At 47.5% G+C, this 25,896-nt stretch overlaps 1 protein-coding gene across 3 annotated transcripts; it reads right to left on the bottom strand.

The window, feature by feature from the left end:
* Positions 1-2,095: 2,095 nt before the first annotated feature.
* On the bottom strand, positions 2,096-22,758 carry PGP (phosphoglycolate phosphatase). Of its 3 annotated transcripts, XM_063934545.1 has the most exons (5): positions 22,555-22,758; positions 20,477-20,519; positions 12,108-12,250; positions 4,788-5,415; positions 2,096-2,699 (listed from the first exon to the last, which is right to left on the bottom strand). In XM_063934545.1, the coding sequence occupies exons 4-5, from the start codon at positions 5,380-5,382 to the stop codon at positions 2,374-2,376; spliced, it is 921 nt and encodes a 306-aa protein (XP_063790615.1). In that variant the 5' UTR covers positions 5,383-5,415; positions 12,108-12,250; positions 20,477-20,519; positions 22,555-22,758; the 3' UTR covers positions 2,096-2,373. The 3 variants fall into 3 exon arrangements, with proteins under 3 accessions (XP_063790615.1, XP_063790614.1, XP_063790616.1); XM_063934544.1 differs by lacking the exon at positions 20,477-20,519; XM_063934546.1 differs by lacking the exons at positions 20,477-20,519; positions 22,555-22,758 and adding an exon at positions 20,812-20,830.
* Positions 22,759-25,896: the final 3,138 nt, after the last annotated feature.

Below are 25,896 nucleotides of genomic sequence, written 5' to 3'. Positions count from 1 at the left end.
ACATGCGCATACAAATATATAGATTAGAATATATTCATAGAACTTAATAAAGTATTTTAATAAGATACTTATGAAGGTTAAATCTAAGTAGCAGTCTGTAACTGCGGTATGATCGGACGTTAATGGGGAACAATGCAGGACATCTGAGGCAGCCTTTCTGCTGCAGAAATGATTACAGATTGCAATGATGCACTATATACACCTGATGAAAATAAATAATGGCCAGCTGAGGGCAGCCAATTTCAATATAAAACCACAGCCATTTCTGTCTGGTTCTATTCATCAGAAAACCAGTGTCCAGTTATCCTCCTAACAAAGGATCCGTTTCTCTCCTTACAAAGGATTCAGGTGTTAGACTAGGGGTGGACAAAATAAGGCCTGGCTCGCTACCCCCCACAGGTGCACAATGACAAGCGGCCTGACTGGCTGAGCTGCTTGTCACTGCGCAGCAGCTTCAACTTCCAAGTCACACCGGGTGCCGCTGAGTCTGAGGAAAGCCTGGGTCATGTGTGCACTGCAGCGCGCCGGGATTTCTTGTGAAGTCAGGCACTGGGTGGTGTTGGGGACAGAGTCACCGCCTAGTGCCTGAGTCAAGGCCAGAGTGTGGAATGGATGCATGTGAGAGGATGTGAGTATTTCAGTGGTGATTTTGTGCGACTGGAAATGAGCGCCTAGTAAGGTAATGTGTGGTGTCCATGCTTGGCTGGCAGGTGGCAGTGGGACATGCCTGGTGATGGGGGTCAGGGGTGCACAGTATAAAGGTGAGTAGGGAGCTGGCAACTGTGCCAATGGAGGGAGGAATAGTGGGAAATAGCTACTGTACCCAAGGAGTGGGAGAGAGGGGAAATGGTAACTATGCCCAGGGGGAAGGTGGGAACTTGTAACTAGGGGCCTAATTCATGCCTGATCTTTGATGTGCTAAATTTAGCACATCTACGATCAGCTTCTCTGACATTTGGGGGGACGCCCAGCACAGGGCTAGTCCGCCCCGCATGTCAGGCCACCGCACAAGTACAAAAGCATCGCACAGTGGCGATGCTTTTGTACTTGGAGAGTAGCTCCCTCCCAGGACAGCTACTGCGCACTCATCACTGTCCGGGTCTCACCGGCTGCGTGTGACATCACGCAGCCGCCGCGGCCCGCCCCCCGCATGATCTGGGCATGCCTGCATTGCCTGGACTGTGCTTCTAAAGCGGCGGCCAAACGCCGCCGGCCCGCTCCCTCCCGCCCAGCGACCGGCTCTGCCTGTCAATCAGGCAGAGGCGATCGCAGGGCTGAGACGGCCGTCGCCTGTCTGGCATGCACTGGCGCATGCGCAGTTCAGACCTGATCGGCTGCTGTGCGAAAAGGCACAACAGCAATCTGGTCTGAATTAGGCCCTATGTCCAGGGAGGGTATTGTTAACAGCATTATACTGGATATTTGTTTGTTTGTATATTTATTTTAGACATTTGTATTTATTTTTGCTTGTCCCCATTATTACGTGAATAATTAAAAATATAATGTATATTGGGGTCCCCCAGCTCAAATAATTGCCCACCCCTGTGTTAGACACACAGAACTAAAGTGCACACTCACTACCCTACAGGGGCTCAAAGCAGTTCTCAACCTAGCAAACTCTCAATAGCATATACAACTCTAATCTGGTACTACGAAAACGCTCCACAAGACAGTGCTGCTGTCTCTACAACATTAAGGAGGCGATTCAATTGCACTCCCGGTGGTGCTACTTAGTGGGCACCTGAATGGAGCAATTCAATTGTTGCTCCCTTCAGGCGCGAATGCAGAGGAAGAACACAGTTCTGCTCACAGCTTCCTGACGTGGCAAGCAGGAATGTGTGAAAGGTCTGTGGTTCGAGTGCCCTAACCTGGACATTACACGGCTTTAGCTGCTATATACTGCTAAATACTGTCTATTTGGGGGAAACAAGTGCGATAATGGATGGGCAGCCCGAAACAATTGAATTTCATTAATTCCCCCCCCCACAAGAGTATGCCAGTGCATGATCAATAATCACTTTTGCAGAGTATAATTTCAGGAGCACTCTTGTCATCATAAAAGGGTAGAGAAAATAATTTAGAACGATACAGAATCGAAACTGTAAAATTTGTTTTTTTGCGTTAAAAGGTGAATTAGACATTAATCCTGCCTTCTGATGAGAGTTTGGCAGATAACTCATTTCTGATAATAAACCATGTAATTAAGATGGTTGAAAAGCCCAATGCATCGGTGTATCCACTGACCGACGTACTGATAAGAGGACAGTATAAGAATTATCACATAGGTGGTTCAAGCCTGGAGACAATTTTGCATAAATTAAAGTTAATCAAGTAATGGGTGAAAATCCACTGCCTGCGCCTGCACCAATTGCTTCACTGATCACCGGGAGACAATGCTGGCAGCAGATCAGCAACAGAGTCCACGTAAAAATCTGGGACCAGAGACAGGGAGCCACTGTTCTGGTGGGACTTCACATCCTCCAGGCTGGAGAAGCCAGTGAGGGTCAGGAGTGTCTGGATCCCACATGTAGAACCCATCTGAATGTCTGTGTCCAGGCGATCTCCTACCATCACAGTCCTAGAGGGGTCCAGGCCACATTCTCTGACTACACAGTCATACAGGAAAGAGGTGGGTTTCCCTATGACCTGAGCTTTGCGATGAGCAGCCGTTTCCACCGCCCGCACCAAGCAGCCAGTTCCTGAGAAGATAATAGAGGCACGTCAAAAAGGCATGGGCCCAACCGAAACCAGAGCAACTAAATAGTACATCAGTAGCACTTACTTATAGTTCTAATTCCTTTTGGGAAAAACCTTGTAACATGGTAGGAGTGAGCAGTTAAAACCAGGGGGTAGATTTACTAAAGCTTCTAAAAACAGGTAAGCTGTGAGATTGCCCATAACAACCAATCAGGTTCTAGCTATCATTGCTCTTTTGCATTCCAGAAAATGTCAGACAGAACCTAATAGGTTGCTCTCTATTTCACCACCACCTGTCCGATTTATAAGCTTTAGTAAATCGAAGCCGAAGTGTCCAAAATCTCCAATAAACAGTATAAATGGTTGAAACTATTTCAGCACTACACTTAAGGTGCATACACACGGTGAGATTCGGGCTAACCCCGATTCTCACTATGCGACAGGGGCGAGGTCGGCATCGCAAGCACATAATGACTGTGCTTGTAATACTGACCATGTGCGATTTTGGTTAAGTGTCAATTTTTCTTTTCTACGAGATAGTCAAAATTGACTTGCCTGGACAGTCTATCTAGGCTTGCGGTGCCGACCACGCGGGACCGCGCATCTGCATCACAAGGTGACTGTCACCTTGGGATCTGCACTAACTTTTCTTACGATTTTGACTATATAGTCAAAATTGTAAGAAATATCTCACTATGTGTACACAACATTACTTTTAATAGAGATGATCTAATGTCGTATGTGTGTGTGTATATATATATATATATATATATATATATATATATATATATATATATATATATATATATATATATATATATATATTTTATACATCCCCCTTTTGCATATAGGAGGTACTACTTTTATTAGCAATTTATAAGACAAAACTATAGCATGTTCTATCACTCTGAACTTCTTTCTTCTCATTTCATTTTCACGCACGATCTTTGCTAATTACACCACATAGGTCCCTTCAAATACCGATCTCTACTACTGTGCAATGTCACCTCACTATTAGCCAAGAGCCCTTGCCTGAAGTAAAAAAGCCTTGCCTTAGTGTACAGGAATAAAACCACTTTCCTGTCAAAATAACGTCTCTCTGACCCCATATAGGCATGGTCTCTACGGGTTGGGATGCAAACACTAAGAATAATGTTGCAGTTAGTGTGGTACGTGCAACCTCTAATTTAGTCATATCAAGACAGTCTTCCTAATGGTAAAAAATATATATTTTTTGTGCCCGAAAAGTTACTGACATGAGAACAGAATAGCACTATGAGGTCAAAACAATTAGAGTGGGGTGAGTTGGCATTGCAGTGGCGTAGAAACTCTGCCAAATGCTCTGCAACTCACGCTCCTTATGGCGCAAACTCGTCCTGGGCTCGCAGATCTTTGTACACAGCCCAATCCAGCAATACTGTAAGCACGGCATGTAGCTGCCTAACTCACAGCTAATTGAATCAATCCTTATATGTCAGCATGGGGAATAGCCCCAATATCAGAGCAACACAAATACTTTATATCCAAACACATATTGGTAGGTAAAATGGATTCTGACAAAACATTAACATTAGTATGTGTCCATGTGGTAGGGAATATAGAATGTAAGCTCCACAAGGGCAGGGATTGATGTGAATGACTGAAATGGTCTCTGTACAGGGCTGTGGAATATGTCTGAGCTATAAATAAGGGTTACTCAATCCTTACATAGATTCAGTAACTGGGTAGAATGTAGGCATTGTGCATAGCAACAATTTTAGTGCTAGATTTAAGTTTAAGGCCAGTAAATAAAAAAACGCAATGTCAACATTCACAATTGCGCAAGTCCACATAATGTCCATGTCGACATTCTGAATGCCGACATAACATACCACACACTAGGATTGGTTTGGTGGCTGGTAAAAATGGGCACCCCCAATGATTTTAAAATGTTGCAGCCTATGACTACAAGCAACCTGCAGCTCTTCATCTGTTGTGAAGCCACATGTATCCGGCTGGCAGGGCACATTGGGCTTTATAGTCCTCCAGCAATTGGCTAACCACAGCTGCTGCTGGCCCCATATATGTACAGCAAGGATGCCCATAGGTACCTGGGATGGTACGGCCTCCCTCCAGGGGCAGCCTGGTGTCGGTGTTGGTGGCGACGAACAGGCAGTTTGGGTCCTGCAGGTACTGGAGTGCCCAGTTCAGTTTCATGTAACTGAAGTGCTCATCGAAGCCGACCACCACAGCCCGCACCTCAGGGTCCCTCTGCACGGCCGCCCAGTCCCTGAAGCTCCCGGTCACCGGGTCTGGCCCGCTGCCCAGGTGGGGGATCCCAGCTGCCGTCAGTTCCTGGCTCAGCGCCCCACCACCAATCAGGTAGACCTTGCCCTGTAGCCGTGCCATGTCTCGCAGGTAGATGGCTGTGCAGTAGGCCGTGCCGAACACCTCCCCGGGCTCTGCCCCGAAGCCAAGACGGCCCAACTTCTCTGCGTACATGTGACGAGTCTTCGTGCTGTTGTTCGTCAGGTAGAACACACGCTTTCCACTCTTCTTCAGCCCGGTGACTAGCTCGGCCGCTCCAGGCACAGCCTCATCCCCTCGCCATAGGACCCCATCGCAGTCAAACAACACAGTGTCCACTGAGGCCAAGAACCGGCGGGACAATTCCCCTGACAACCGTTTGCACTTGGAGGCCGCCATCTTGCTTGTGGGCACAGCCCAGTGTTGCCAACTCTGAAATGAAAAACAAGCAAATGATGAGTGAAAAACAAGCCCAAAGTAATCCTAAAAAGCCCCTCCAAGAAGCCCAACTTAATGGTGTAATTTAATGGAAATTACAAATTTATCGTTCATTTTATTAAAATAAATATAAAGATTTATATAATCTGCGTTTATTGTCTTTACCAGCACAAAATTGGCTTTTAAAGAATACTAGAATTTTTTAATTATAGTATAATATTTTTGTGAATTTAAATAAGAATTTACTCACCGGTAATTCTATTTCTCGTAGTCCGTAGTGGATGCTGGGAACTCCGTAAGGACCATGGGGAATAGCGGGCTCCGAAGGAGACTGGGCACTCTAGAAAGAATTAGGACTACCTGGTGTGCACTGGCTCCTCCCTCTATGCCCCTCCTCCAGACCTCAGTTAGGGAAACTGTGCCCGGAAGATCTGACACAATAAGGAAGGGATTTGGAATCCCGGGTAAGACTCATACCAGCCACACCAATCACACCGTACAACTCGTGATACTATACCCAGTTAACAGTATGAATAACAACTGAGCCTCACGAACAGATGGCTCATAACAATAACCCTTTAGTTAAGCAATAACTATATACAAGTATTGCAGACAATCCGCACTTGGGATGGGCGCCCAGCATCCACTACGGACTACGAGAAATAGAATTACCGGTGAGTAAATTCTTATTTTCTCTGACGTCCTAGTGGATGCTGGGAACTCCGTAAGGACCATGGGGATTATACCAAAGCTCCCAAACGGGCGGGAGAGTGCGGATGACTCTGCAGCACCGAATGAGCAAACTCAAGGTCCTCCTCAGCCAGGGCATCAAACTTGTAGAATTTTGCAAATGTGTTTGAACCCGACCAAGTAGCAGCTCGGCAAAGTTGTAAAGCCGAGACCCCTCCGGCAGCCGCCCAAGAAGAGCCCACTTTCCTCGTGGAATGGGCTTTTACAGATTTAGGATGCGGCAGTCCAGCCGCAGAATGTGCAAGTTGAATCGTGCTACAGATCCAGCGAGCAATAGTCTGCTTAGAAGCAGGAGCACCCAGCTTGTTGGGTGCATACAGGATAAATAGCGAGTCAGTTTTCCCGACTCCAGCCGTCCTGGAAACATATATTTTCAGGGCCCTGACTACGTCCAGTAACTTGGAATCCTCCAAGTCCCGAGTAGCCGCAGGCACCACAATAGGTTGGTTCACATGAAAAGCTGAAACCACCTTAGGAAGGAATTGGGAACGAGTCCTCAATTCCGCCCTATCCATATGAAAAATCAGATAAGGGCTTTTACATGACAAAGCCGCCAATTCTGATACACGCCTGGCCGACGCCAAGGCCAACAGCATGACCACTTTCCACGTGAGGTATTTTAGCTCCACGGTTTTAAGTGGCTCAAACCAATGCGACTTAAGGAAATCCAACACCACGTTGAGATCCCACGGTGCCACTGGAGGCACAAAAGGGGGCTGAATATGCAGCACTCCTTTAACAAAAGTCTGAACTTCAGGCAGTGAAGCCAGTTCTTTTTGGAAGAAAATCGACAGAGCCGAAATCTGGACCTTAATGGAACCCAATTTTAGGCCCATAGTCACTCCTGACTGTAGGAAGTGCAGAAATCGACCGAGCTGAAATTCCTCCGTTGGGGCCTTCCTGGCCTCACACCAAGCAACATATTTTCGCCATATGCGGTGATAATGTCTTGCGGTCACATCTTTCCTAGCTTTAATCAGCGTAGGAATTACTTCCTCCGGAATGCCCTTTTCTTTTAGGATCCGGTGTTCAACCGCCATGCCGTCAAACGCAGCCGCGGTAAGTCTTGGAACAGACAGGGCCCCTGCTGCAGCAGGTCCTGTCTGAGCGGCAGAGGCCATGGGTCCTCTGAGATCATTTCTTGAAGTTCTGGGTACCAAGCTCTTCTTGGCCAATCCGGAACCACGAGTATAGTTCTTACTCCTCTCCTTCTTATTATTCTCAGCACCTTGGGTATGAGAGGCAGAGGAGGGAACACATAAACCGACTGGTACACCCACGGTGTCACCAGAGCGTCCACAGCTATCGCCTGAGGGTCCCTTGACCTGGTGCAATATCTTTTTAGCTTTTTGTTGAGGCGGGACGCCATCATGTCCACCTGTGGCCTTTCCCAACGGTGTACAATCATTTGGAAGACTTCTGGATGAAGTCCCAACTCTCCCGGGTGGAGGTCGTGCCTGCTGAGGCAGTCTGCTTCCCAGTTGTCCACTCCCGGAATGAACACTGCTGACAGTGCCAACACATGATTTTCCGCCCATCGGAGAATCCTTGTGGCTTCTGCCATCGCCATCCTGCTTCTTGTGCCGCCCTGATGGTTTACATGGGCGACCGCCGTGATGTTGTCTGACTGGATCAGCACCGGCTGGTGTTGAAGCAGGGGTCTTGCCTGACTTAGGGCATTGTAAATGGCCCTTAGTTCCAGAATATTTATGTGTAGGGAAGTCTCCTGACTCGTCCATAGTCCTTGGAAGTTTCTTCCCTGTGTGACTGCCCCCCAACCTCGAAGGCTGGCATCCGTGGTCACCAGGACCCAGTCCTGTATGCCGAATCTGCGACCCTCTAGAAGATGAGCACTCTGCAGCCACCACAACAGCGACACCCTGGTCCTTGGAGACAGGGTTATCAGCCGATGCATCTGAAGATGCGATCCGGACCACTTGTCCAACAGATCCCACTGAAAGATCCTTGCATGGAACCTTCCGAATGGAATTGCTTCGTAAGAAGCTACCATCTTTCCCAGGACTCACGTGCAGTGGTGCACCGACACCTGTTTTGGTTTTAGGAGGTCTCTGACTAGAGATGACAACTCCTTGGCCTTCTCCTCCGGGAGAAACACCTTTTTCTGTTCTGTGTCCAGAACCATCCCCAGGAACAGTAGACGCGTTGTAGGAACCAGCTGCGACTTTGGAATATTCAGGATCCAGCCGTGCTGTTGTAGCACTTCCCGAGCTAGTGCTACTCCGATCATCAACTGTTCCCTGGACCTCGCCTTTATAAGGAGATCGTCCAAGTACGGGATAATTATAACTCCCTTTTTTCGAAGGAGTATCATCATTTCGGCCATTACCTTGGTAAATACCCTCGGTGCCGTGGACAGACCAAACGGCAACGTCTGGAATTGGTAATGACAGTCCTGTACTACAAATCTGAGGTACTCCTGGTGAGGAGGGTAAATGGGGACATGCAGGTAAGCATCCTTGATGTCCAGTGATACCATGTAATCCCCTTCGTCCAGGCTTGCAATAACCGCCCTGAGCGATTCCATTTTGAACTTGAACCTTCTTATATAAGTGTTCAAGGATTTCAAATTTAAAATGGGTCTCACCGAACCGTCCGGTTTCGGTACCACAAACATTGTGGAATAGTAACCCCGTCCCTGTTGAAGGAGGGGTACCTTGGTTATCACCTGCTGGGAGTACAGCTTGTGAATCGCCTCCAGCACCGCCTCCCTGACTGGGGGAGTAGTTGGCAAGGCTGATTTGAGGAAACGGCGAGGGGGAGACATCTCGAATTCCAGCTTGTACCCCTGAGATACCACTTGTAGAATCCAGGGATCCACCCGTGAGCGAACCCACTGGTCGCTGAAGTTCCGGAGACGGGCCCCCACCGCACCTGGCTCCACCTGTGGAGCCCCAGCGTCATGCGGTGGACTTAGAGGAAGCGGGAGAGGACTTTTGTTCCTGGGAACTTGCTGTGAAGTGCCACCTTCTTTGACAAGCGTGTGAGCGCTTTATCCACCCTAGGGGATGTCTCCCAACGTATACTATCCTCTGGCGGGAAAGGGTACGCCCTTAGTAACTTTTTGGAAATTAACAGTTTCTTATCGGGGGAAACCCACGCTTCATCACACATTTCATTTAACTCTTCAGAAGGGGGAAAAACCACAGGTTGCTTTTTCTCCCCAAACATAATACCCTTTTTTGTGGTACCAGGGTTAATGTCAGAAATGTGCAACACATTTTTCATTGCCATAATCATGTAACGGATGGCCCTATTGGAATGTACACTAGTCTCATCGTCGTCGACACTGGAGTCAGTATCCGTGTCGACATCTGTGTCTGCCATCTGTGGTAGCAGGCGTTTTTGAGCCCCTGATGGCTTTTGAGACGCCTGGGCAGGCACGGACTGAGAAGCCGGCTGTCCCACATCTGCTATGTCATCAAACCTCTTATGTAAGGAGTTGACACTGTCACGTAATTCCTTCCACATATCCATCCACTCAGGTGTCGACCCCGCAGGGGGTGACATCACATTTATCGGCACCTGCTCCGCCTCCACATAAGCCTCCTCATCAAACATGTCGACACAGCCGTACCGACACTCCGCACACACACAGGGAATGCTCTGACTGAGGACAGGACCCCACAAAGTCCTTTGGGGAGACAGAGAGAGAGTATGCCAGCACACACCACAGCGCTATAAATCACAGGGATGTACACTATAATGAGTGATTTTACCCTATAGCAGCTATATATATAGTATTTGCGCCTAAATTTAGTGCCCCCCTCTCTTTTTTACCCTATTGAGCCTGGAAACTGCAGGGGAGAGCCTGGGGAGCGTCCTTCCAGCGGAGCTGTGAGAGGAAATGGCGCCAGTGTGCTGAGGGAGATAGCCCCGCCCCCTTCACGGCGGACTTCTCCCGCTTTTTCTATGGATATATGGCAGGGGATTTTAAACATATATAGTCTTAATGACTATATTATGTGTATTTTTTGCCAATGTAAGGTAATCTTATTGCAGCCCAGGGCGCCTCCCCCCAGCGCCCTGCACCCATCAGTGACCGGAGTGTGAGGTGTGCATGGGGAGCAATGGCGCACAGCTGCAGTGCTGTGCGCTACCTTAATGAAGACCGGAGTCTTCAGCCGCCGATTTCCTGGACGTTCTTCTTGCTTCTGGCTCTGCAAGGGGGACGGCGGCGCGGCTCCGGGACCGGACGACCGAGGCTGGGCCTGTGTTCGATCCCTCTGGAGCTAATGGTGTCCAGTAGCCTAGAAGCCCAAGCTAGCTGCAAGCAGGTAGGTTCGCTTCTCTCCCCTAAGTCCCTCGTAGCAGTGAGTCTGTTGCCAGCAGATCTCACTGAAAATAAAAAACCTAAATATACTTTCTTTTCTAGAAGCTCAGGAGAGCCCCTAGTGTGCATCCAGCTCGAGCCGGGCACAGATTCTAACTGAGGTCTGGAGGAGGGGCATAGAGGGAGGAGCCAGTGCACACCAGGTAGTCCTAATTCTTTCTTAGAGTGCCCAGTCTCCTTTGGAGCCCGCTATTCCCCATGTCCTTACGGAGTTCCCAGCATCCACTAGGACGTCAGAGAAATATTATATATATATTTATTATTTTAGATATTTAAAAAAAAATTTTTCCCATCCTCTATCTTCTGTGTCCCCATATTTATTCTCTCTCTTATTAATTTCCCACTAATTGTTTTCCGCTCTCCAGTTTCTCTCTATGTCTCCATACCCTTCACAACATGACCCACCCCACTAGGTACAAAATGCTCTGTTTCTGGACTTCCCTCTTAATTTATTATTGCCATCATTCCTATCATTCAACTAGTTCAACACAGGTGATGGAACTCATAAATGAAGAGGGAAGTCCAGGAACAGAGCATTTTGTACCTAGTGGGGCAGGTCATGTTGGAGTGTCTGTGTCTCACTCACATCTGGGTAGCATCTAGTTTCTCTTCGTGGAGAGGACCTTTCCCATAAGCCCCTGGGTCCATGTTACAAGCTATTTGGAATAGTAACCTGCCTCACATCTGTCCTTTCAATTCCTCTCTTTTTAAAATTTCCTCCTATTTGTACTGTAATGTTTTCCAGTATATTCCTTTTTTCTCTCTTTTTCACATACTGTATCCCCCTATTCAAATTCATTTTCTAACACTTTTCCACATATTTATTCTCTCTCCCTTTCCCCCCTTTTTATCTCAATTATCTGTCATTGCTTCCAATGTTTCTTCCATCACGTTTATTCATTTTTCTGCATCACAAGGTCACCCTCAGCCTCTCTCAGTCAGCCTCTCACTGGTACCCTTTCACCCTCATCTGCTGCATCTTCCCGTCAACCACTGCTTTTCTGTATCACGCTCCCTCTCTCCGACACCCACTTCACAAGTGAATTATTAGTAACAAATGCATTAGCAACACATACTGGTCACCACAAAGCACAAGATACTGACCCATTCACATCATATACTTACCCTTTAAAGGCCCACCTCACTCTTCAACATAGTGGCTCCTTCGCAACACACACTGTTCACCACAGAACACCACTTCATTGCCCATCATAACAATACCACATAATGCCCCTTTGCAACATAATTTTGGGCAACACACCACACTGCTCCACATACTGACCCCCTTCTCGGCATATCCTTACCCATTCATTGCCCACTACAGTCGTCAAAATAGTGGCCCTCTTACAGCACATACTGTTCACCACACAGCACCATATATTGCCCCCTTCTCAGCATAGACTTAACCATTCACTACCCACCTCACAAAAGTGACACATTGTTCAAAACACAGCGCCACAATCTGCCCCTTTCTCAGCATATACTTAACCATTCACAACCCACAGCACATTACCACATTTTACCCCAAACAGTACAAAATGCAGAACAATGAGCCTATTCTCCCATACCATGCAAGAAAACTTACCAGCTTATCTTAGGCCTAGTGTATTGGTTGATGCAGTGTCCTCCTAGTGACTGTTTCGTGCAGGAACCAATGGCAACCCAGCCACTGGCTTTGAACAGAAATAGTTACAGAGAAGGTGTCCCAAGAGGCTTCTGCGTGTGATTCTGTGAGAGAGAGAGAGAGAGAGAGAGAGAGAGAGAGAGAGAGAGAATTGAGAAACAATGTATGAAAACAGTCATAAAATAAATATATATTATATAGATAGATATTTTTTACTAAAATTTGATGAAAAAAATTCTGAAATTTTTTTGTGAAGCAAATCAACTTTCAACAGGAACAACAATAAATGGCAAGACCAAAAATACTATTTATTCAATAGCGTTTCAGAATGATTTTTAATTTTAAATAAACATATAACACTGACTTTACAAAGATAACAAAGATGTCACAATACTTCACTACATCATAATAAAAAGTTTTTCTTCTCCTAGCATACTATTATTTACAACTAAGTATAGATTTGGTTAAAAATTGTAAACATACATGGTGCAATTAGAGAATTTCAGATTAAAAAAAAAGAAAAAAAGAAAAAGAAAAGCCAATTAAGCTGGGTACACACTATACGATATGTTGTCCGATCCGGCAGATCGGACTCACATATCGTGCACATCCGGTAGTGGGTATACTCAAAATTTGTTAGCTAATGGGCAAAACCATGTGCACTGCAGGTGGGGCAGATGTAACACATACCTCCCAACTTTGAAGACTGCTAAGGAGGGACATCTACGCGCACCTTCGGCGCGCAGACGAATTTAGGGGGCATGGCCTATATGAAAGGGGGCGTGACCTCACGACAAGTGCCGCGATCGCAAGCCACGCCCCGTTTTCGTCATTATGGGGGCATGAACAGCGCTGAGAGAGCCGCTGGCCATGCCCCCTGTCCCTCTCTGCCAGGAATAGATGCTGTGCGCATGTGCACAGCATCTATTCACCGCTGCACTGATTAGAGCAGCGAGTGACAGGGGGATATCTCCCAACTGCCCGCCCCCCCCACCCACTGCGACCAGCGGGTGGGACAGCGGGACAGACCGTGAAAAATGGGACTGTCCCGCCAAAATCGGGACAGTTGGGAGGTATGGTAACATGTTCAGAGAGAGAGTTAGATTTGGGTGGGTTACATTGTTTCTGTGCAGGGTAAATACTGGCTGCTTTATTTTTACACTGCAATTTAGATTTCAGTTTGAACACCCCCCACCCAAATCTCACTTTCTCTGCACGATATATCTGCCCCGCCTGCAGTGCACATGGTTTTGCCCATTAGCGAACAAATTTGCTGCTGCGATCAGGTCTGAATTAGGCCCAAAGCCCAGTAGGACAGTAATTGCACACAAAAATTTTCTAATAACATACACAACATTTACACTTGTCATGGATCATAGTACTGTAATGGTAGAAAGCTGTCATAACACCACCATTTGAAAGTAGGCAGAACAGTAGATGGTGTACTATTTATAAACTGAATTAAGAATATTATTTTAACATTGCCATGGAGCAGTTCCGGTTATTATTATTTTATTATTATCCTTTATTTATATGGCGCCACAAGGGTTCCGCAGCGCCCAATTACAGAGTACATATGCACATAATCAAAACAGGAAAACAGTGACTTACAGTTGAAGACAATTTAGGACAAGTACAGGGTAACTAAGCATAACTACACCAGTAAATGACAGAGATAAGTTCCAGGTGGCCAAAAAACTGCGTGATTTGGGCAGTTGAGGATTATTAAAGTAAGAAAAGGGTAAGCACATGAGGGAACAGGGCCCTACTCGTGAGAGCTTACATTCTAAGGGGAGCGGTAGACAGACAGGGGTGACACAGATGGGGTACATAGAGAGCGTGGAACAGAGGGTTAGGATGAGATTTGGCTGGGTTTGGTAAAGAAATGGGTCTTAAGAGCCCGTTTGAAGTTTTGTAGGGAGGTGGAGAGTCTGAGGGGGAGAGGTAAAGAATTCCAGAGGAAGGGAGCAGCACGTGAAAAATCTTGGAGATAGGAGTGGGAGGGAGTAATCAGAAGACAGGAGAGCCGGCGTGCATTAGCAGAGCGAAGAGGACGGGTGGGAGAGTAAAGGGAGATAAGGTCAGAGATGTAAAAGGGAGAGGAGTGGGTGAGTGCTTTGTAAGTGAGTGTGAGAAGTTTGAATTGGATTCTGAAAGGGAAGGGAAGCCAGTGAAGGGCTTGTAGGAGAGGGGAGGTGGACGTAGTGCGTTTGGTGAGGAAGATAAGCCGGGCAGCAGCATTGAGGATAGATTGGAGTGGAGAGAGGTAATTGTCAGGGACGCCAGTTAGGAGGAGATTACAGTAGTCCAGTCTGGAAATAATCAGTGAGTGAATAATGATCCTAGTGGCATCCTGGGTGAGAAAAGGTCTGATCCTGGAAATGTTTTTGAGATGAAAATGACAGGTTTGTGAGAGGTGCTGAATGTGTGGTTTGAAGGAGAGGGAGGAGTCAAGGATTACACCAAGACAGCGTACTTGGGGGCTAGAGGAGATAGTCGTGCCATCAATGTATAATGAGATTGTGGGAGGTGAGGTTGTGCGGGAGGGTGGGAAGATGATCAGCTCAGTCTTAGACATGCTGAGTTTAAGAAAGCGCTGGGACATCCAGGAAGAGATAGCAGAAAGACAGAGGCACGAGTGAGGAGAGCCGTGGAGAGATCAGGGGAGGAGAGGTAGATTTGAGTGTCATCAGCATAGAGGTCATACTGGAAATTAAAAGAACTAATGAGTTCACCTAAAGAGGACGTATAGAGAGAGAAAAGGAGAGGACCAAGAACAGAACCTTGGGGGACACCAACAGTTAGTGGAAGTGAGGGCGAGGTAGCATCATGAGAGGAGACAGAGAAGGAACGATCAGAGAGGTAGGAGGACAGCCAGGAGAGGGCAGTATCGCGTAGACCAAGAGAGTGAAGGATTTGCGGTAAGTCTTGATAGGCGAACGGCCCCTGCTGTTGCAGTAGATCCAGAAGGTCCGCGTACCAAGCCCTTCTTGGCCAGTCTGGGGCAATGAGGATCGCTTGAACCCTTGTTCTCCGTATGATCTTTAGGATTCTTGGTATGAGTGGGAGTTGTGGAAACAAGTACACTGACTGGAACACCCACGGAGACACCAGGGCATCCACTGCCACTGCCTGTGGATCCCTCGACCTGGAACAATAACGTTGAAGCTTCTTGTTGAGACGAGAGACCATCATGTCTATTTGGGGTAAACCCCAAAGATCCGTTATTTCCTTGAACACCTCCGGATGGAGGCCCCACTTTCCTGGATGGAGAGCGTGTCTGCTGAGAAAGTCTGCTTCCCAGTTGTCTACTCCCGGAATGAAGATGGCTGACAGCGCTAACGTGTTTTTCTGTCCAGAGGAGTATTCTTGTCACCTCTGCCATTGCAGCTCTGCTCTTCGTTCCGCCCTGTCAGTTTATGTAAGCCAAAGTTGTTACGTGGTCAGACTGCACTTGGATGGCCCCATTTCTTAGAAGAGGGTCCGCCTGAAGAATACCGTTGTAGACGGCTCTTAGTTCCAGACTGTTCATGGGCAGGCTGGCTTCAAGGCTTGACCACCGTCCTTGGAAGGTCACTCCTTGAGTGACTGCTACCCTGCTCCTGAGGCTCGCATCCGTTGTTAGAAGGACCCAGTCCTGAATCCCGAACCTGCGGCCCACCAGGAGGTTGAGGCAATTGGAGCCACCAGAGGAGTGAAATCTTCGCCTTTGGCGACAGACAAATTTTCTGGTGCATGTGGAGGTGAGAACCCAACCACTTGTCCAGGTGATCCAGTTGGAAGGTCCGAGCATGGAACCTCCCATACTGGAGAGCCTCGAACGAAGCCACCATCTTTCCCAAAAGGCATTGATGAACCGACACCCGGGGTTGCTTCAGGACATCCCGGACCATGGCTTGTATCACCAACTCCTTTTCCTGCGGAAGAAACACCCACTGAACTTCCGTATCCAGGATCATTCCCAGAAACTATAATCTCTGGGTTAGTTCCAAATGTGACTTTGGAAAGTTCAGAATCCAACCGTGACTCTGGAGCAGTCGCGTTGTGAGAACAATGGACTGCAGTAGCTTCTCCTTGGACGAAGTCTTTATCAGCAGATCGTCCAGATATGGAATGATGTTCACACCCTGCTTGCGGAGTAGCATCATCATTTCCACCATCACCTTGGTAAACACCCTCGGTGCTGTGGAGAGGCCGAATGGCAGGGCCTGAAACTGAAAATGACAGTCCAGCAATACAAAGCAGAGATAAGCCTGATGCAGCAGCCAGATCGGAATGTGGAGGCACGCATCCTTGATATCCAGCGATACCAGGAATTCCCCTTCTTCCAGACCTGATATCACCGCACTCTGGGACTCCATCTTGAACTTGAACTCCTTTAGAAAGGGGTTCAATGCTTTTAGGTTCAGAATGGGACTGACCAAACCATCCAGTTTCGGTACCACGAAAAGGTTCAAATAGTAACCTTTGTTCAGCATGTGAAGTGGTACTGGCACAATGACCTGTGCCTCTACCAGCTTTTGGATAGCGTCTTGAAGTACTGTGCTGTCCTCCATGAGGAGAGAGACTTTGAAATACCATCCTGTATCCCTGAGACACAATATCTACTACCCAGGGATCCAGGCCGGATGATACCCAGACATGACTGAAATGTCTGAGTCTCACTCCCACTGGCCCCACCACCATGCACCATCATGCGGAGGACTTTGAGGTACCTGAAGCAGGCTTTTGTTCCTGGTAACCTGCAGCGGCAGGTTTCTTGGACTTAACCCAACCTCCCCTAAAGAAGGTATTGGATGTTCTGGCCTTTCTGGGCTTGTTAGGCCGAAAGGACTGCGGTGCAGCTGAGGAGAAGGATTTCTTCTGAGCAGGTGCTGCTGAGGGAAGAAACGGAGACTTACCCGCTGTAGCGGTGGATATCCACGCATCTAGAGCTTCCCCAAAGAGAGCCTGACCTGTATAGGGTAGCGACTCCACACTTCTTCTGGATTCCGCGTCGGCCGACCACTGGCACAGCCATAGTCCCAGACGAGCTGAAACAGACATGGAAGAAATTCCTGCAGCCATAGAACCCAGGTTTTTCATGGATTCTACCATAAAACCTGCAGAATCATGTATGTTGCGTAAATATAATGCAACGTCATCCCTATCCATCGTATCCAAATCCTCAAGCAAGGTAGCCGACCACTTCACTATTGCTTTTGCAATCCATGCACTAGCAATAGTGGGACGTAATATGGCCCCAGAAGCAGTATACATTGATTTAAGCGGGTTATAAATCTTTCTATTGTACAGACAGATGGAGCTGCTGTGGAGGGACCTGATCTTCCATCCAGCGCTATGCAGGCAGGAAAATGGCGCTGGAACGCTGCTGGGTCCGCCCTGAGGAGAAGCTCCACCTCCTTAATGGCGCTATCTTCCCGCTCTTCAAATTTTATACTGGCCTGAAGAAACTTGCTGGCTGAGATCCGCGGACCCTGACAGACTTGCTGACCAGTGTGGGGGTAAGCGCTGGCCCAGGGCGCCTCCCTCACAGCGCCACACCATCGCCTCTGGACCTTCCTATGAGTGCAGTTAGTACTGCGCTCCCTCCCCGTTGCCGCCATCTTCACACCGGCCCCCGGCTTGCTAGGGGGGGCGGTGACTCACTCACCACATCTTCAGCGTCTGTAAGGGGTTGGCGGCATGCTGCTGGGGCAAGCGGTCCCCTGTGGCGGAGACCAATCTGACCCCTCTGGAGCTCAGTGTCCAGTCAGCGGAGTCAGTGGCTCAGACCCCGCAGGCGGACACTGCTCCCCCCCTTAGTCCCTCGCTGCAGCTCGCCAACAGCCTCACCAACAGCCTCCTGTAAAAAAACAAATTCTAAAAATAACTTTTACTAGAAAAGCTCAGGAGAGCTCCCCTGGGCACATTTTCTAAACTTAGTCTGGTAGGAGTGGCATAGAGGGAGGAGCCAGCCCACACTCTCAAACTCTTAAAGTGCCAATGGCTCCTAGTGGACCAGTCTATACCCCATGGTACTACTGTGGACCACAGCATCCTCTAGGACGTAAGAGAAATGGTGTTATCTTATAACGAAAAGTTTGGAGAAGAGAAAAGATTATCTTCTCCATAAATAGCATAACTAATCACTCCCCATTGAAACATATGGTGGCTGTGAGGGAGATGTGTCAAGCAGTGAAAAGAGACATCTCTGATGAGAAAACTCACATGAAGGCATAATAGTAAGTGATTGCAATCAGGGTCGATGCTAGGGTGTTCAGCGCCTCCCTGCAAACTGTGAATTTACGCCCTCCCACACTTCACAAATGGTCAGCGCGCGCCGTCGGGAAAAGGGTATGGTCTCTCAAGGAAGGTGGGGGTGGGGGGGAGATAGTACCACCATTTCAAATTACGCCACACAGTTGCACAATCTTATTCACACTACAATGCACGTAGTAGTGCTGCTCATTCACATAATGCCCCCAGTAGTACTGCTGCATATACACAATGCCCACAGTAGTGCCACTTATACATACTGAATATTGCCCACAGTAGTAGTGCCACTTATACACATAATACCCACAGTAGTAGCACCCCTTATACATAATGCCCCCCAGTAGGAGCGTCCTTATACATAATGCCCACAGAAGTGCCGCTTTTACATAATGCCCCACAGTAGTACCATCCGTATACGTAATGCCCACCTGTAGTACAGTCTTATACGTAATCCCCCCCCCCCGTAATAGCGTCCATAATGCATGCACACATACACACCTCAAGCACACACATCCCCACCATACATATGCACACACACACACACACACACACATTTCTCATAATACTCCTTTCAGACATACGACCAAGGAATTTCCCTGTTTAGTCCCGGGATTTTCACCTTTGAAAAATCCTGTGTTTTTGCTGGGACCCCCTTTCACACTACACCCGAGACCTGGGAAATTCCCGGGTCGACCCCTTTCAGACATAAGCCTGGTCTGCCCTGGCTACTCACACACACACAGACGTCACACTCGTACATGTCTTACACGTACACATGTCACACTCAAACACACACATACATGTGATACACACACACACACACACACACACACACACACATGCCAAATTCATACACACACACTCATCACAACAGGCCGCGCCTCTGTTTTTAGGCTGCGCCAGCTGCTTCAACTACTCACAGCAGCACAGACTACAGCATCTGGCGCACGCCCTCTCCAGGCAGCCCCGCCCCTTCCACGAGCACACACGCCAATTAGGTGTGACCTGGGAGCAAATTCCTGGGTCGCATCTTTCAGACCTAAGCTGGGTTGTCTATCCGTGATTTAAGTCCCAGGAAAAACCCTGCCTCCCGGGTTGGGGCCTTTCTTATACCCCTTTCAGACTGACAATAGCCAGGTCGCACCCGGAAATGTGAACACGGGTGCTTCCCAGGTGCGATCCAGCTTGAGACCCCTTCAGACTTGCGGCCCGACCCGGCATATTGCCGGGCTGGTGACGTCACCACTGACGCTACTGGAGGTGGTGCTTTCAAATAATCATCTCCAAGCACCACCTCCTCCTATGCAGAGAACGGGTGCCGGGTCGCCTTGACCCGGCTTACCCGTTCACACTGCACTGCATCCCGGGTCAATTCCGGATTCAACCCAGGTCTAGACCTGGGATGAAATGCCGGGACACTCCACCTGGGATATTCTTTCAGTACCCTTTCACACTGAGCAAATTCCCGGGTTGATGCACGTTCATGTGCAATAACCCGGGAAATATTTGTCAGTGAAAGGGGTAAGACATGCCAAATTCCCGGGTTGATGCGCGTTCATGTGCAAGACCCCGGGATTTTGGAGGATATCTGGAAGGGGTATTACCTTCCCCTTACCAAGTCTGGCTGGCCGCAACTGTGTAGTCTCCCCTTGTACAGCATCTTGGTCCCATGTAGCTCCGCCCCCTCCATCCCATGTAACTCCACCCCCTCTATTTGGGACTCGCACAGCAGTGAACACAGCCACTGTCACGGGCCACTGCTTGCCCCCCTGCCTGTCACAGCAGCCGGCAGCAGCAGGGGGGATGCAGAGCAGGGAGAGCGCCTCTCCTGCCTGGGACCTCCCTGCTTTGCATCCCTTCGCTGAGCGGGTAGCACCGGGCCTGATTGCAATGTATGAGAGGCGAGCACTGGTGCTTTTTCTTGCAGAGGGCACTAAAATGTCTAGTTATGGCACTGATGACCATCAGGCAAAAATCTCAATAAAAGCCCATTTTTTTTTTGTGCGACCAATTATTGCTGCTAAAAGAATACACCACTAAGCATCCCCATAATGTCATTCAAAAAGACTTACCTGGAACACATTTGGTACAAACTCCTAGCAAGTAACTTTGCATCTGGAATAAACCATATAGCAATATAAGGGGAGCAAACACATTTATATATTTTTTTGGGGGCAGGGTAAATACTGGCTTCTTTTGCATGCAGCCCATAAATTTTAGACAGCAGTATTTTTGACACTGCAACTTAGATTTCAGTTTGGGCACACTCCACCCAAAGTTTAACTCTCTCTGCACATGTCATATTTGCATATAGTGCAACATGATTTTTTTTTGCTTTACTTCCAAATCAGAACCAGGCTTATAATTCACACAGTCTCTTGTGGATTTGAACATTGTAGCAGCATACCTCCCAACTGTCCCGATTTTCGCAGGAAGTTCAGTTTTCTTGGGACTGTCCTGCTGTCCCGCCCACAGGCCGCAGTGTCCTGCGGTGGGGGGAGGGGGAGGCAGATGGGAGGCTCCTGTCACTCACTGCTCTGCTTAGCATGCCTCCTCAGTGAAGAAAACGGGGGCCTGGCTCACAATTGTGGCACTCACACAAAACCACGCACCCTTTACATAGACCATGCCCCCTTTTCAAAATCAGATGCAGCTTCACCGCGCAAAAGTCCCGCATCCCCTACCATAGATGCACGTTGGGAGGTATGGTTACAGTTGCACAAAGGAACACAAATCTGGCTATTGTAATAGGGGACTTCTTAACACACACACACTGAGAAGAACATGAAGCAAGTAAGAACCCCATATTTTACATGGAGAAACGGTTTGCACTCAAAGACAAAGTCAACTAAGCACAACTTAAGCCCCATACACATTAGATGAGAAAGTAAAAGGTATCACCCAGAAGGGCCATTCTGAGAGATTATCTTTTACTCTCTCGTCTAGTGTGTACACTCAACACACTACTGAGCAGCTCCCCTCACCGCCCCAGGCAAAGCAACCCCCTCCACACATAGACTTTCTAACCGGAGAACCATATAAAGCCAGAACTTGGAGACTGCAGCTAGCGCAGGCTGGGACTGACAGGCACAGCAATCAGCGCACATTGGGACAGACAGGCAGAGCCACCAGCGCAGGCTGGGTCGGACACTGAGCATATTATGCATGAAATAGCTGCCGCAATACAGGCACATCCATGAATCTCTGCTGGGGCTGATGGGGACAGTTCCTCCTCCCTCCCTGCATAGTCTGGTAGCCAGGCAGGACTTGTGGAGCCCTGACTTAAGGTGCATACGCACAGTGAGAATTTAACTTTGCGCTTTACCCTGAACCACCGATTTTGACTATCTGTACCTTCGACTTTGACTATGTGCGATTTTGACTAAGTGACAATTTTGACTATACTTTGTTCTAGATAGTACTCTATATAGTTAATCAGGCCAAGAGTCTGCATTAATTCAGTCAATTGCATGTCACATAAATGTATTCTCCTCCTTTTTTTTTTTTTGCAATACAATTACATGCTTTTTCTGCCTTGCTTGCAAAGCCGAATCAGGCCCAAAGACCAGATTAAAAATACCTCAGAGTTCATATAAATCAATAAGTAAACAGTTGTCTCTGCATCAGCTAGGATCACAGATTTAACCTATTCAGTACCAAGTCCTACATTCTCCATCTGCTTGTGTCACTGAAGCAGTGATCAAGGGACTGTCTGCAAACTCCTTGCCAATATTCAAGCGACTTCAACAGTGTTGGAAACACTTGTAATGGGAAAAAAGAAAAGGATTACAGACTGTCCCTTGCCACTAAGAACTGCAGACAGAGAGATCAGATTACTGCACTTCTAAACAGAGCAGCTCTGTCACCCACACAGCCCCACTCCACACAGTCAGAGAGACTGACAGCAGCCTCAGTCTGTAGCCCCACAGAAGCATGTGCCGGGCTGGTGAAATACATGTAAGGGAGGTATGAATAGTAGAGGAGAGGAAAGGATAGAGAAGGTAGAGCGGCAGAGGGATTGGGTTCTGGACCAGAGGCCTGGCCAACAAGTAATAGAGATACCAACCCCTTTGAATAAGAATATAGTGCTGCAGACAAAGAGGAAAGGGGAGTAGGAAGCAGGGAAAAGAGCAGAGACCACTGCACTTACATCACAGGCTAAAATAGAAGTCCAGCAGCAGTCAGCCCCCAGTGCAGAAAGGGGAAGTCCAGTGAAAAGGAGGCAGAGAAGGCATAGTGTGGCAGTCATCTACAGGAACTCCCAGGAGACTGTGCGTGCTTTCCCCATATGTATCACATGCAGGAATAGACATGAAACAACCAATCACTGCATGGCCTGTATCTGGTTGCCACAGCCCCACTGAGCATGACTCGTGATTACTTCAGCCAGTAACATTTACTGAATGGGATCTATCTAACCACGATTGGCACCGCCATGCTGGCCGGTCAGAGGGTGGCGGCTGGTGCTGACTCTGCAGGGGGGGAGTGATACAATTACAAAGTAAAGTTAGCTTCTTATTCGGCCAGCTTCTTATTCACTTCTTATTCAAGCTCCAGCTTCTTATTCACTTCTTATTCGAACTCCAGCTTCTTATTCAGATCATTCAGTTTCGCAAGGGTTAATGAGTCTTCTGTCACAAATTTGACACCTGAAATCAACAGAGTAGGGTCCCTTGCATATGACTCACTTGTATTTTGCCTGGCCCAACACTGTTTTGGGCATGAAATACACTGGCAAAGTGGGCACACACACCATATTTTCCATTTTGAATAAGTAGCTGTAGTTTTGCAAGGGTTAACCAGTCTTGGGCCACAAATTTGACACCTGAAATCAACAGAGGGTGGTCAGTTACATATGACCCACTTGTATTTTGCTTGGCCCAACGCTGTTTTGGGCATGAAATACACTGGCAAAGTGGGCACACACACCATGTTTTGCTATTTTGAATAAGTAGCTGTAGTTTTGCAAGGGTTAACTAGTCTTGGGCCACAAATTTGACCCCTGAAATCAACAGAGAGTGGTCACTTGCATGTGACCCACTTGTATTTTGCCTGGCCCAACGCTGTTTTGGGCATGAAATACACTGGCAAAGTGGGCACACACACCATATTTTGCCATTTTGAATAAGTAGCTGTAGTTTTGCAAGGGTTAACTAGTCTTGGGCCACAAATTTTACACCTGAAATCAACAGAGGGTGGTCAGTTACATATGACCCACTTGTATTTTGCTTGGCCCAACGCTGTTTTGGGCATGAAATACACTGGCAAAGTGGGCACAGACACCATTTTATAAATTGCCATTTTGAATAAGTAGCTGTAGTTTTGCAAGGGTTAACTAGTCTTGGGCCACAAATTTGACCCCTGAAATCAACAGAGGGTGGTCACTTACATATGATCCACTTGTATTTTGCTTGGCCCAACGCTGTTTTGGGCATGAAATACACTGGCAAAGTGGGCACACACACCATGTTTTGCTATTTTGAATAAGTAGCTGTAGTTTTGCAAGGGTTAACTAGTCTTGGGCCACAAATTTGACACCTGAAATCAACAGAGCGTGGTCAGTTACATATGACCCACTTGTATTTTGCTTGGCCCAACGCTGTTTTGGGCATGAAATACACTGGCAAAGTGGGCACACACACCATGTTTTGCTATTTTGAATAAGTAGCTGTAGTTTTGCAAGGGTTAACCAGTCTTGGGCCACAAATTTGACACCTGAAATCAACAGAGGGTGGTCACTTACATATGACCCACTTGTATTTTGCTTGGCCCAACGCTGTTTTGGGCATGAAATACACTGGCAAAGTGGGCACAGACACCATTTTATAAACTGCCATTTTGAATAAGTAGCTGTAGTTTTGCAAGGGTTAACTAGTCTTGGGCCACAAATTTGACCCCTGAAATCAACAGAGATTAGTCACTTGCATATGACCCACTTGTATTTTGCTTGGCCCAACGCTGTTTTGGGCATGAAATACACTGGCAAAGTGGGCACACACACCATGTTTTGCTATTTTGAATAAGTAGCTGTAGTTTTGCAAGGGTTAACCAGTCTTGGGCCACAAATTTGACACCTGAAATCAACAGAGGGTGGTCACTTACATATGACCCACTTGTATTTTGCCTGGCCCAACGCTGTTTTGGGCATGAAATACACTGGCAAAGTGGGCACAGACACCATTTTATAAATTGCCATTTTGAATAAGTAGCTGTAGTTTTGCAAGGGTTAACTAGTCTTGGGCCACAAATTTGACCCCTGAAATCAACAGAGGGTGGTCACTTACATATGATCCACTTGTATTTTGCTTGGCCCAACGCTGTTTTGGGCATGAAATACACTGGCAAAGTGGGCACACACACCATGTTTTGCTATTTTGAATAAGTAGCTGTAGTTTTGCAAGGGTTAACTAGTCTTGGGCCACAAATTTGACCCCTGAAATCAACAGAGAATGGGCACTTGCATGTGACCCACTTGTATTTTGCCTGGCCCAACGCTGTTTTGGGCATGAAATACACTGGCAAAGTGGGCACAAACACCATTTTATAAATTGCCATTTTGAATAAGTAGCTGTAGTTTTGCAAGGGTTAATTAGTCTTGGGCCACAAATTTGACACCTGAAATCAACAAAGCGTGGTCACTTACATATGACCCACTTGTATTTTGCTTGGCCCAACGCTGTTTTGGGCATGAAATACACTGGCAAAGTGTGCCCACACACCATATTTTACCATTTTGAATAAGTAGCTGTAGTTTTGCAAGAGTTAACTAGTCTTGGGACACAATTGTGAGACCTGCAATCAACAGAATGTGGTCACTTACATATCACCCACTTGTATTCTGCTTGGCCCAACATTGATTTGTGAATGAAATACGCTGGGAAAGTAGGCACAACCACCATATTATAATTTACCATTTTGAATATGTAGCTGTAGTTTTGCAAGGGTTAACTAGTCTTGGGCGACATATTTGATACCAGAAATCAAGGGTTAGATTAGCTCCTTATCGCACAGGGGAGTCATAGAGAGCCTATGTTGCGTTAAAGTTGTCTGAAGTCAGCTCTTATCCTTGCTTGAAGGAAGCTATACTCAGCAGGATTGGGGTGACGGGTCCTAGCAAAGCCCAAGAATATTATGAGTTGCAGCTGAACCCATCTGAGCCTCCAGTGGTCAAACTGGCATAATTGGCCAAACTGAGTAAAACCTGGTTACAGATAAAAATTCTTCTTAGTGGGCAGTGGAAGTGATGGCTCTAGACCAGGCTATACGGGTATCAGACCGTGGTGTAAAACACTGGGCCTTTGCAGGCTGACCCCCAGACAATTGAGGAGCTAGCAGTGGTGATTGAGAGGTACCTGACCCTGGGAAATTTTAATAAAGCCAAGCAAGGGTTACAGCCAGTACCTAAGCACAATACCCAGATCCCCATTGTTAAATCAAACAGCCCATCTCCAGTCATATGTTTTGAGTGCAGAGAGCCCAGTCATGCACAGCG

The sequence above is a fragment of the Pseudophryne corroboree genome, chromosome 7, assembly GCF_028390025.1.
Source record: "Pseudophryne corroboree isolate aPseCor3 chromosome 7, aPseCor3.hap2, whole genome shotgun sequence".
Taxonomy (NCBI): Eukaryota; Metazoa; Chordata; class Amphibia; order Anura; family Myobatrachidae; genus Pseudophryne; species Pseudophryne corroboree.
Note: the sequence above shows the minus strand (reverse complement) of the source record. Positions and strands in the feature narration are given on the sequence as shown.

Excerpts from the sequence above, each read along its gene's own strand:
- PGP (XM_063934545.1), bottom strand. The coding sequence starts at position 5,382 with ATGGCGGCCTCCAAGTGCAAACGGTTGTCAGGGGAATTGTCCCGCCGG. Across the intron at positions 2,700-4,787 it reads GGGAGGCCGTACCATCCCAG|GAACTGGCTGCTTGGTGCGG; the intron begins GTACCTATGGGC and ends TTATCTTCTCAG.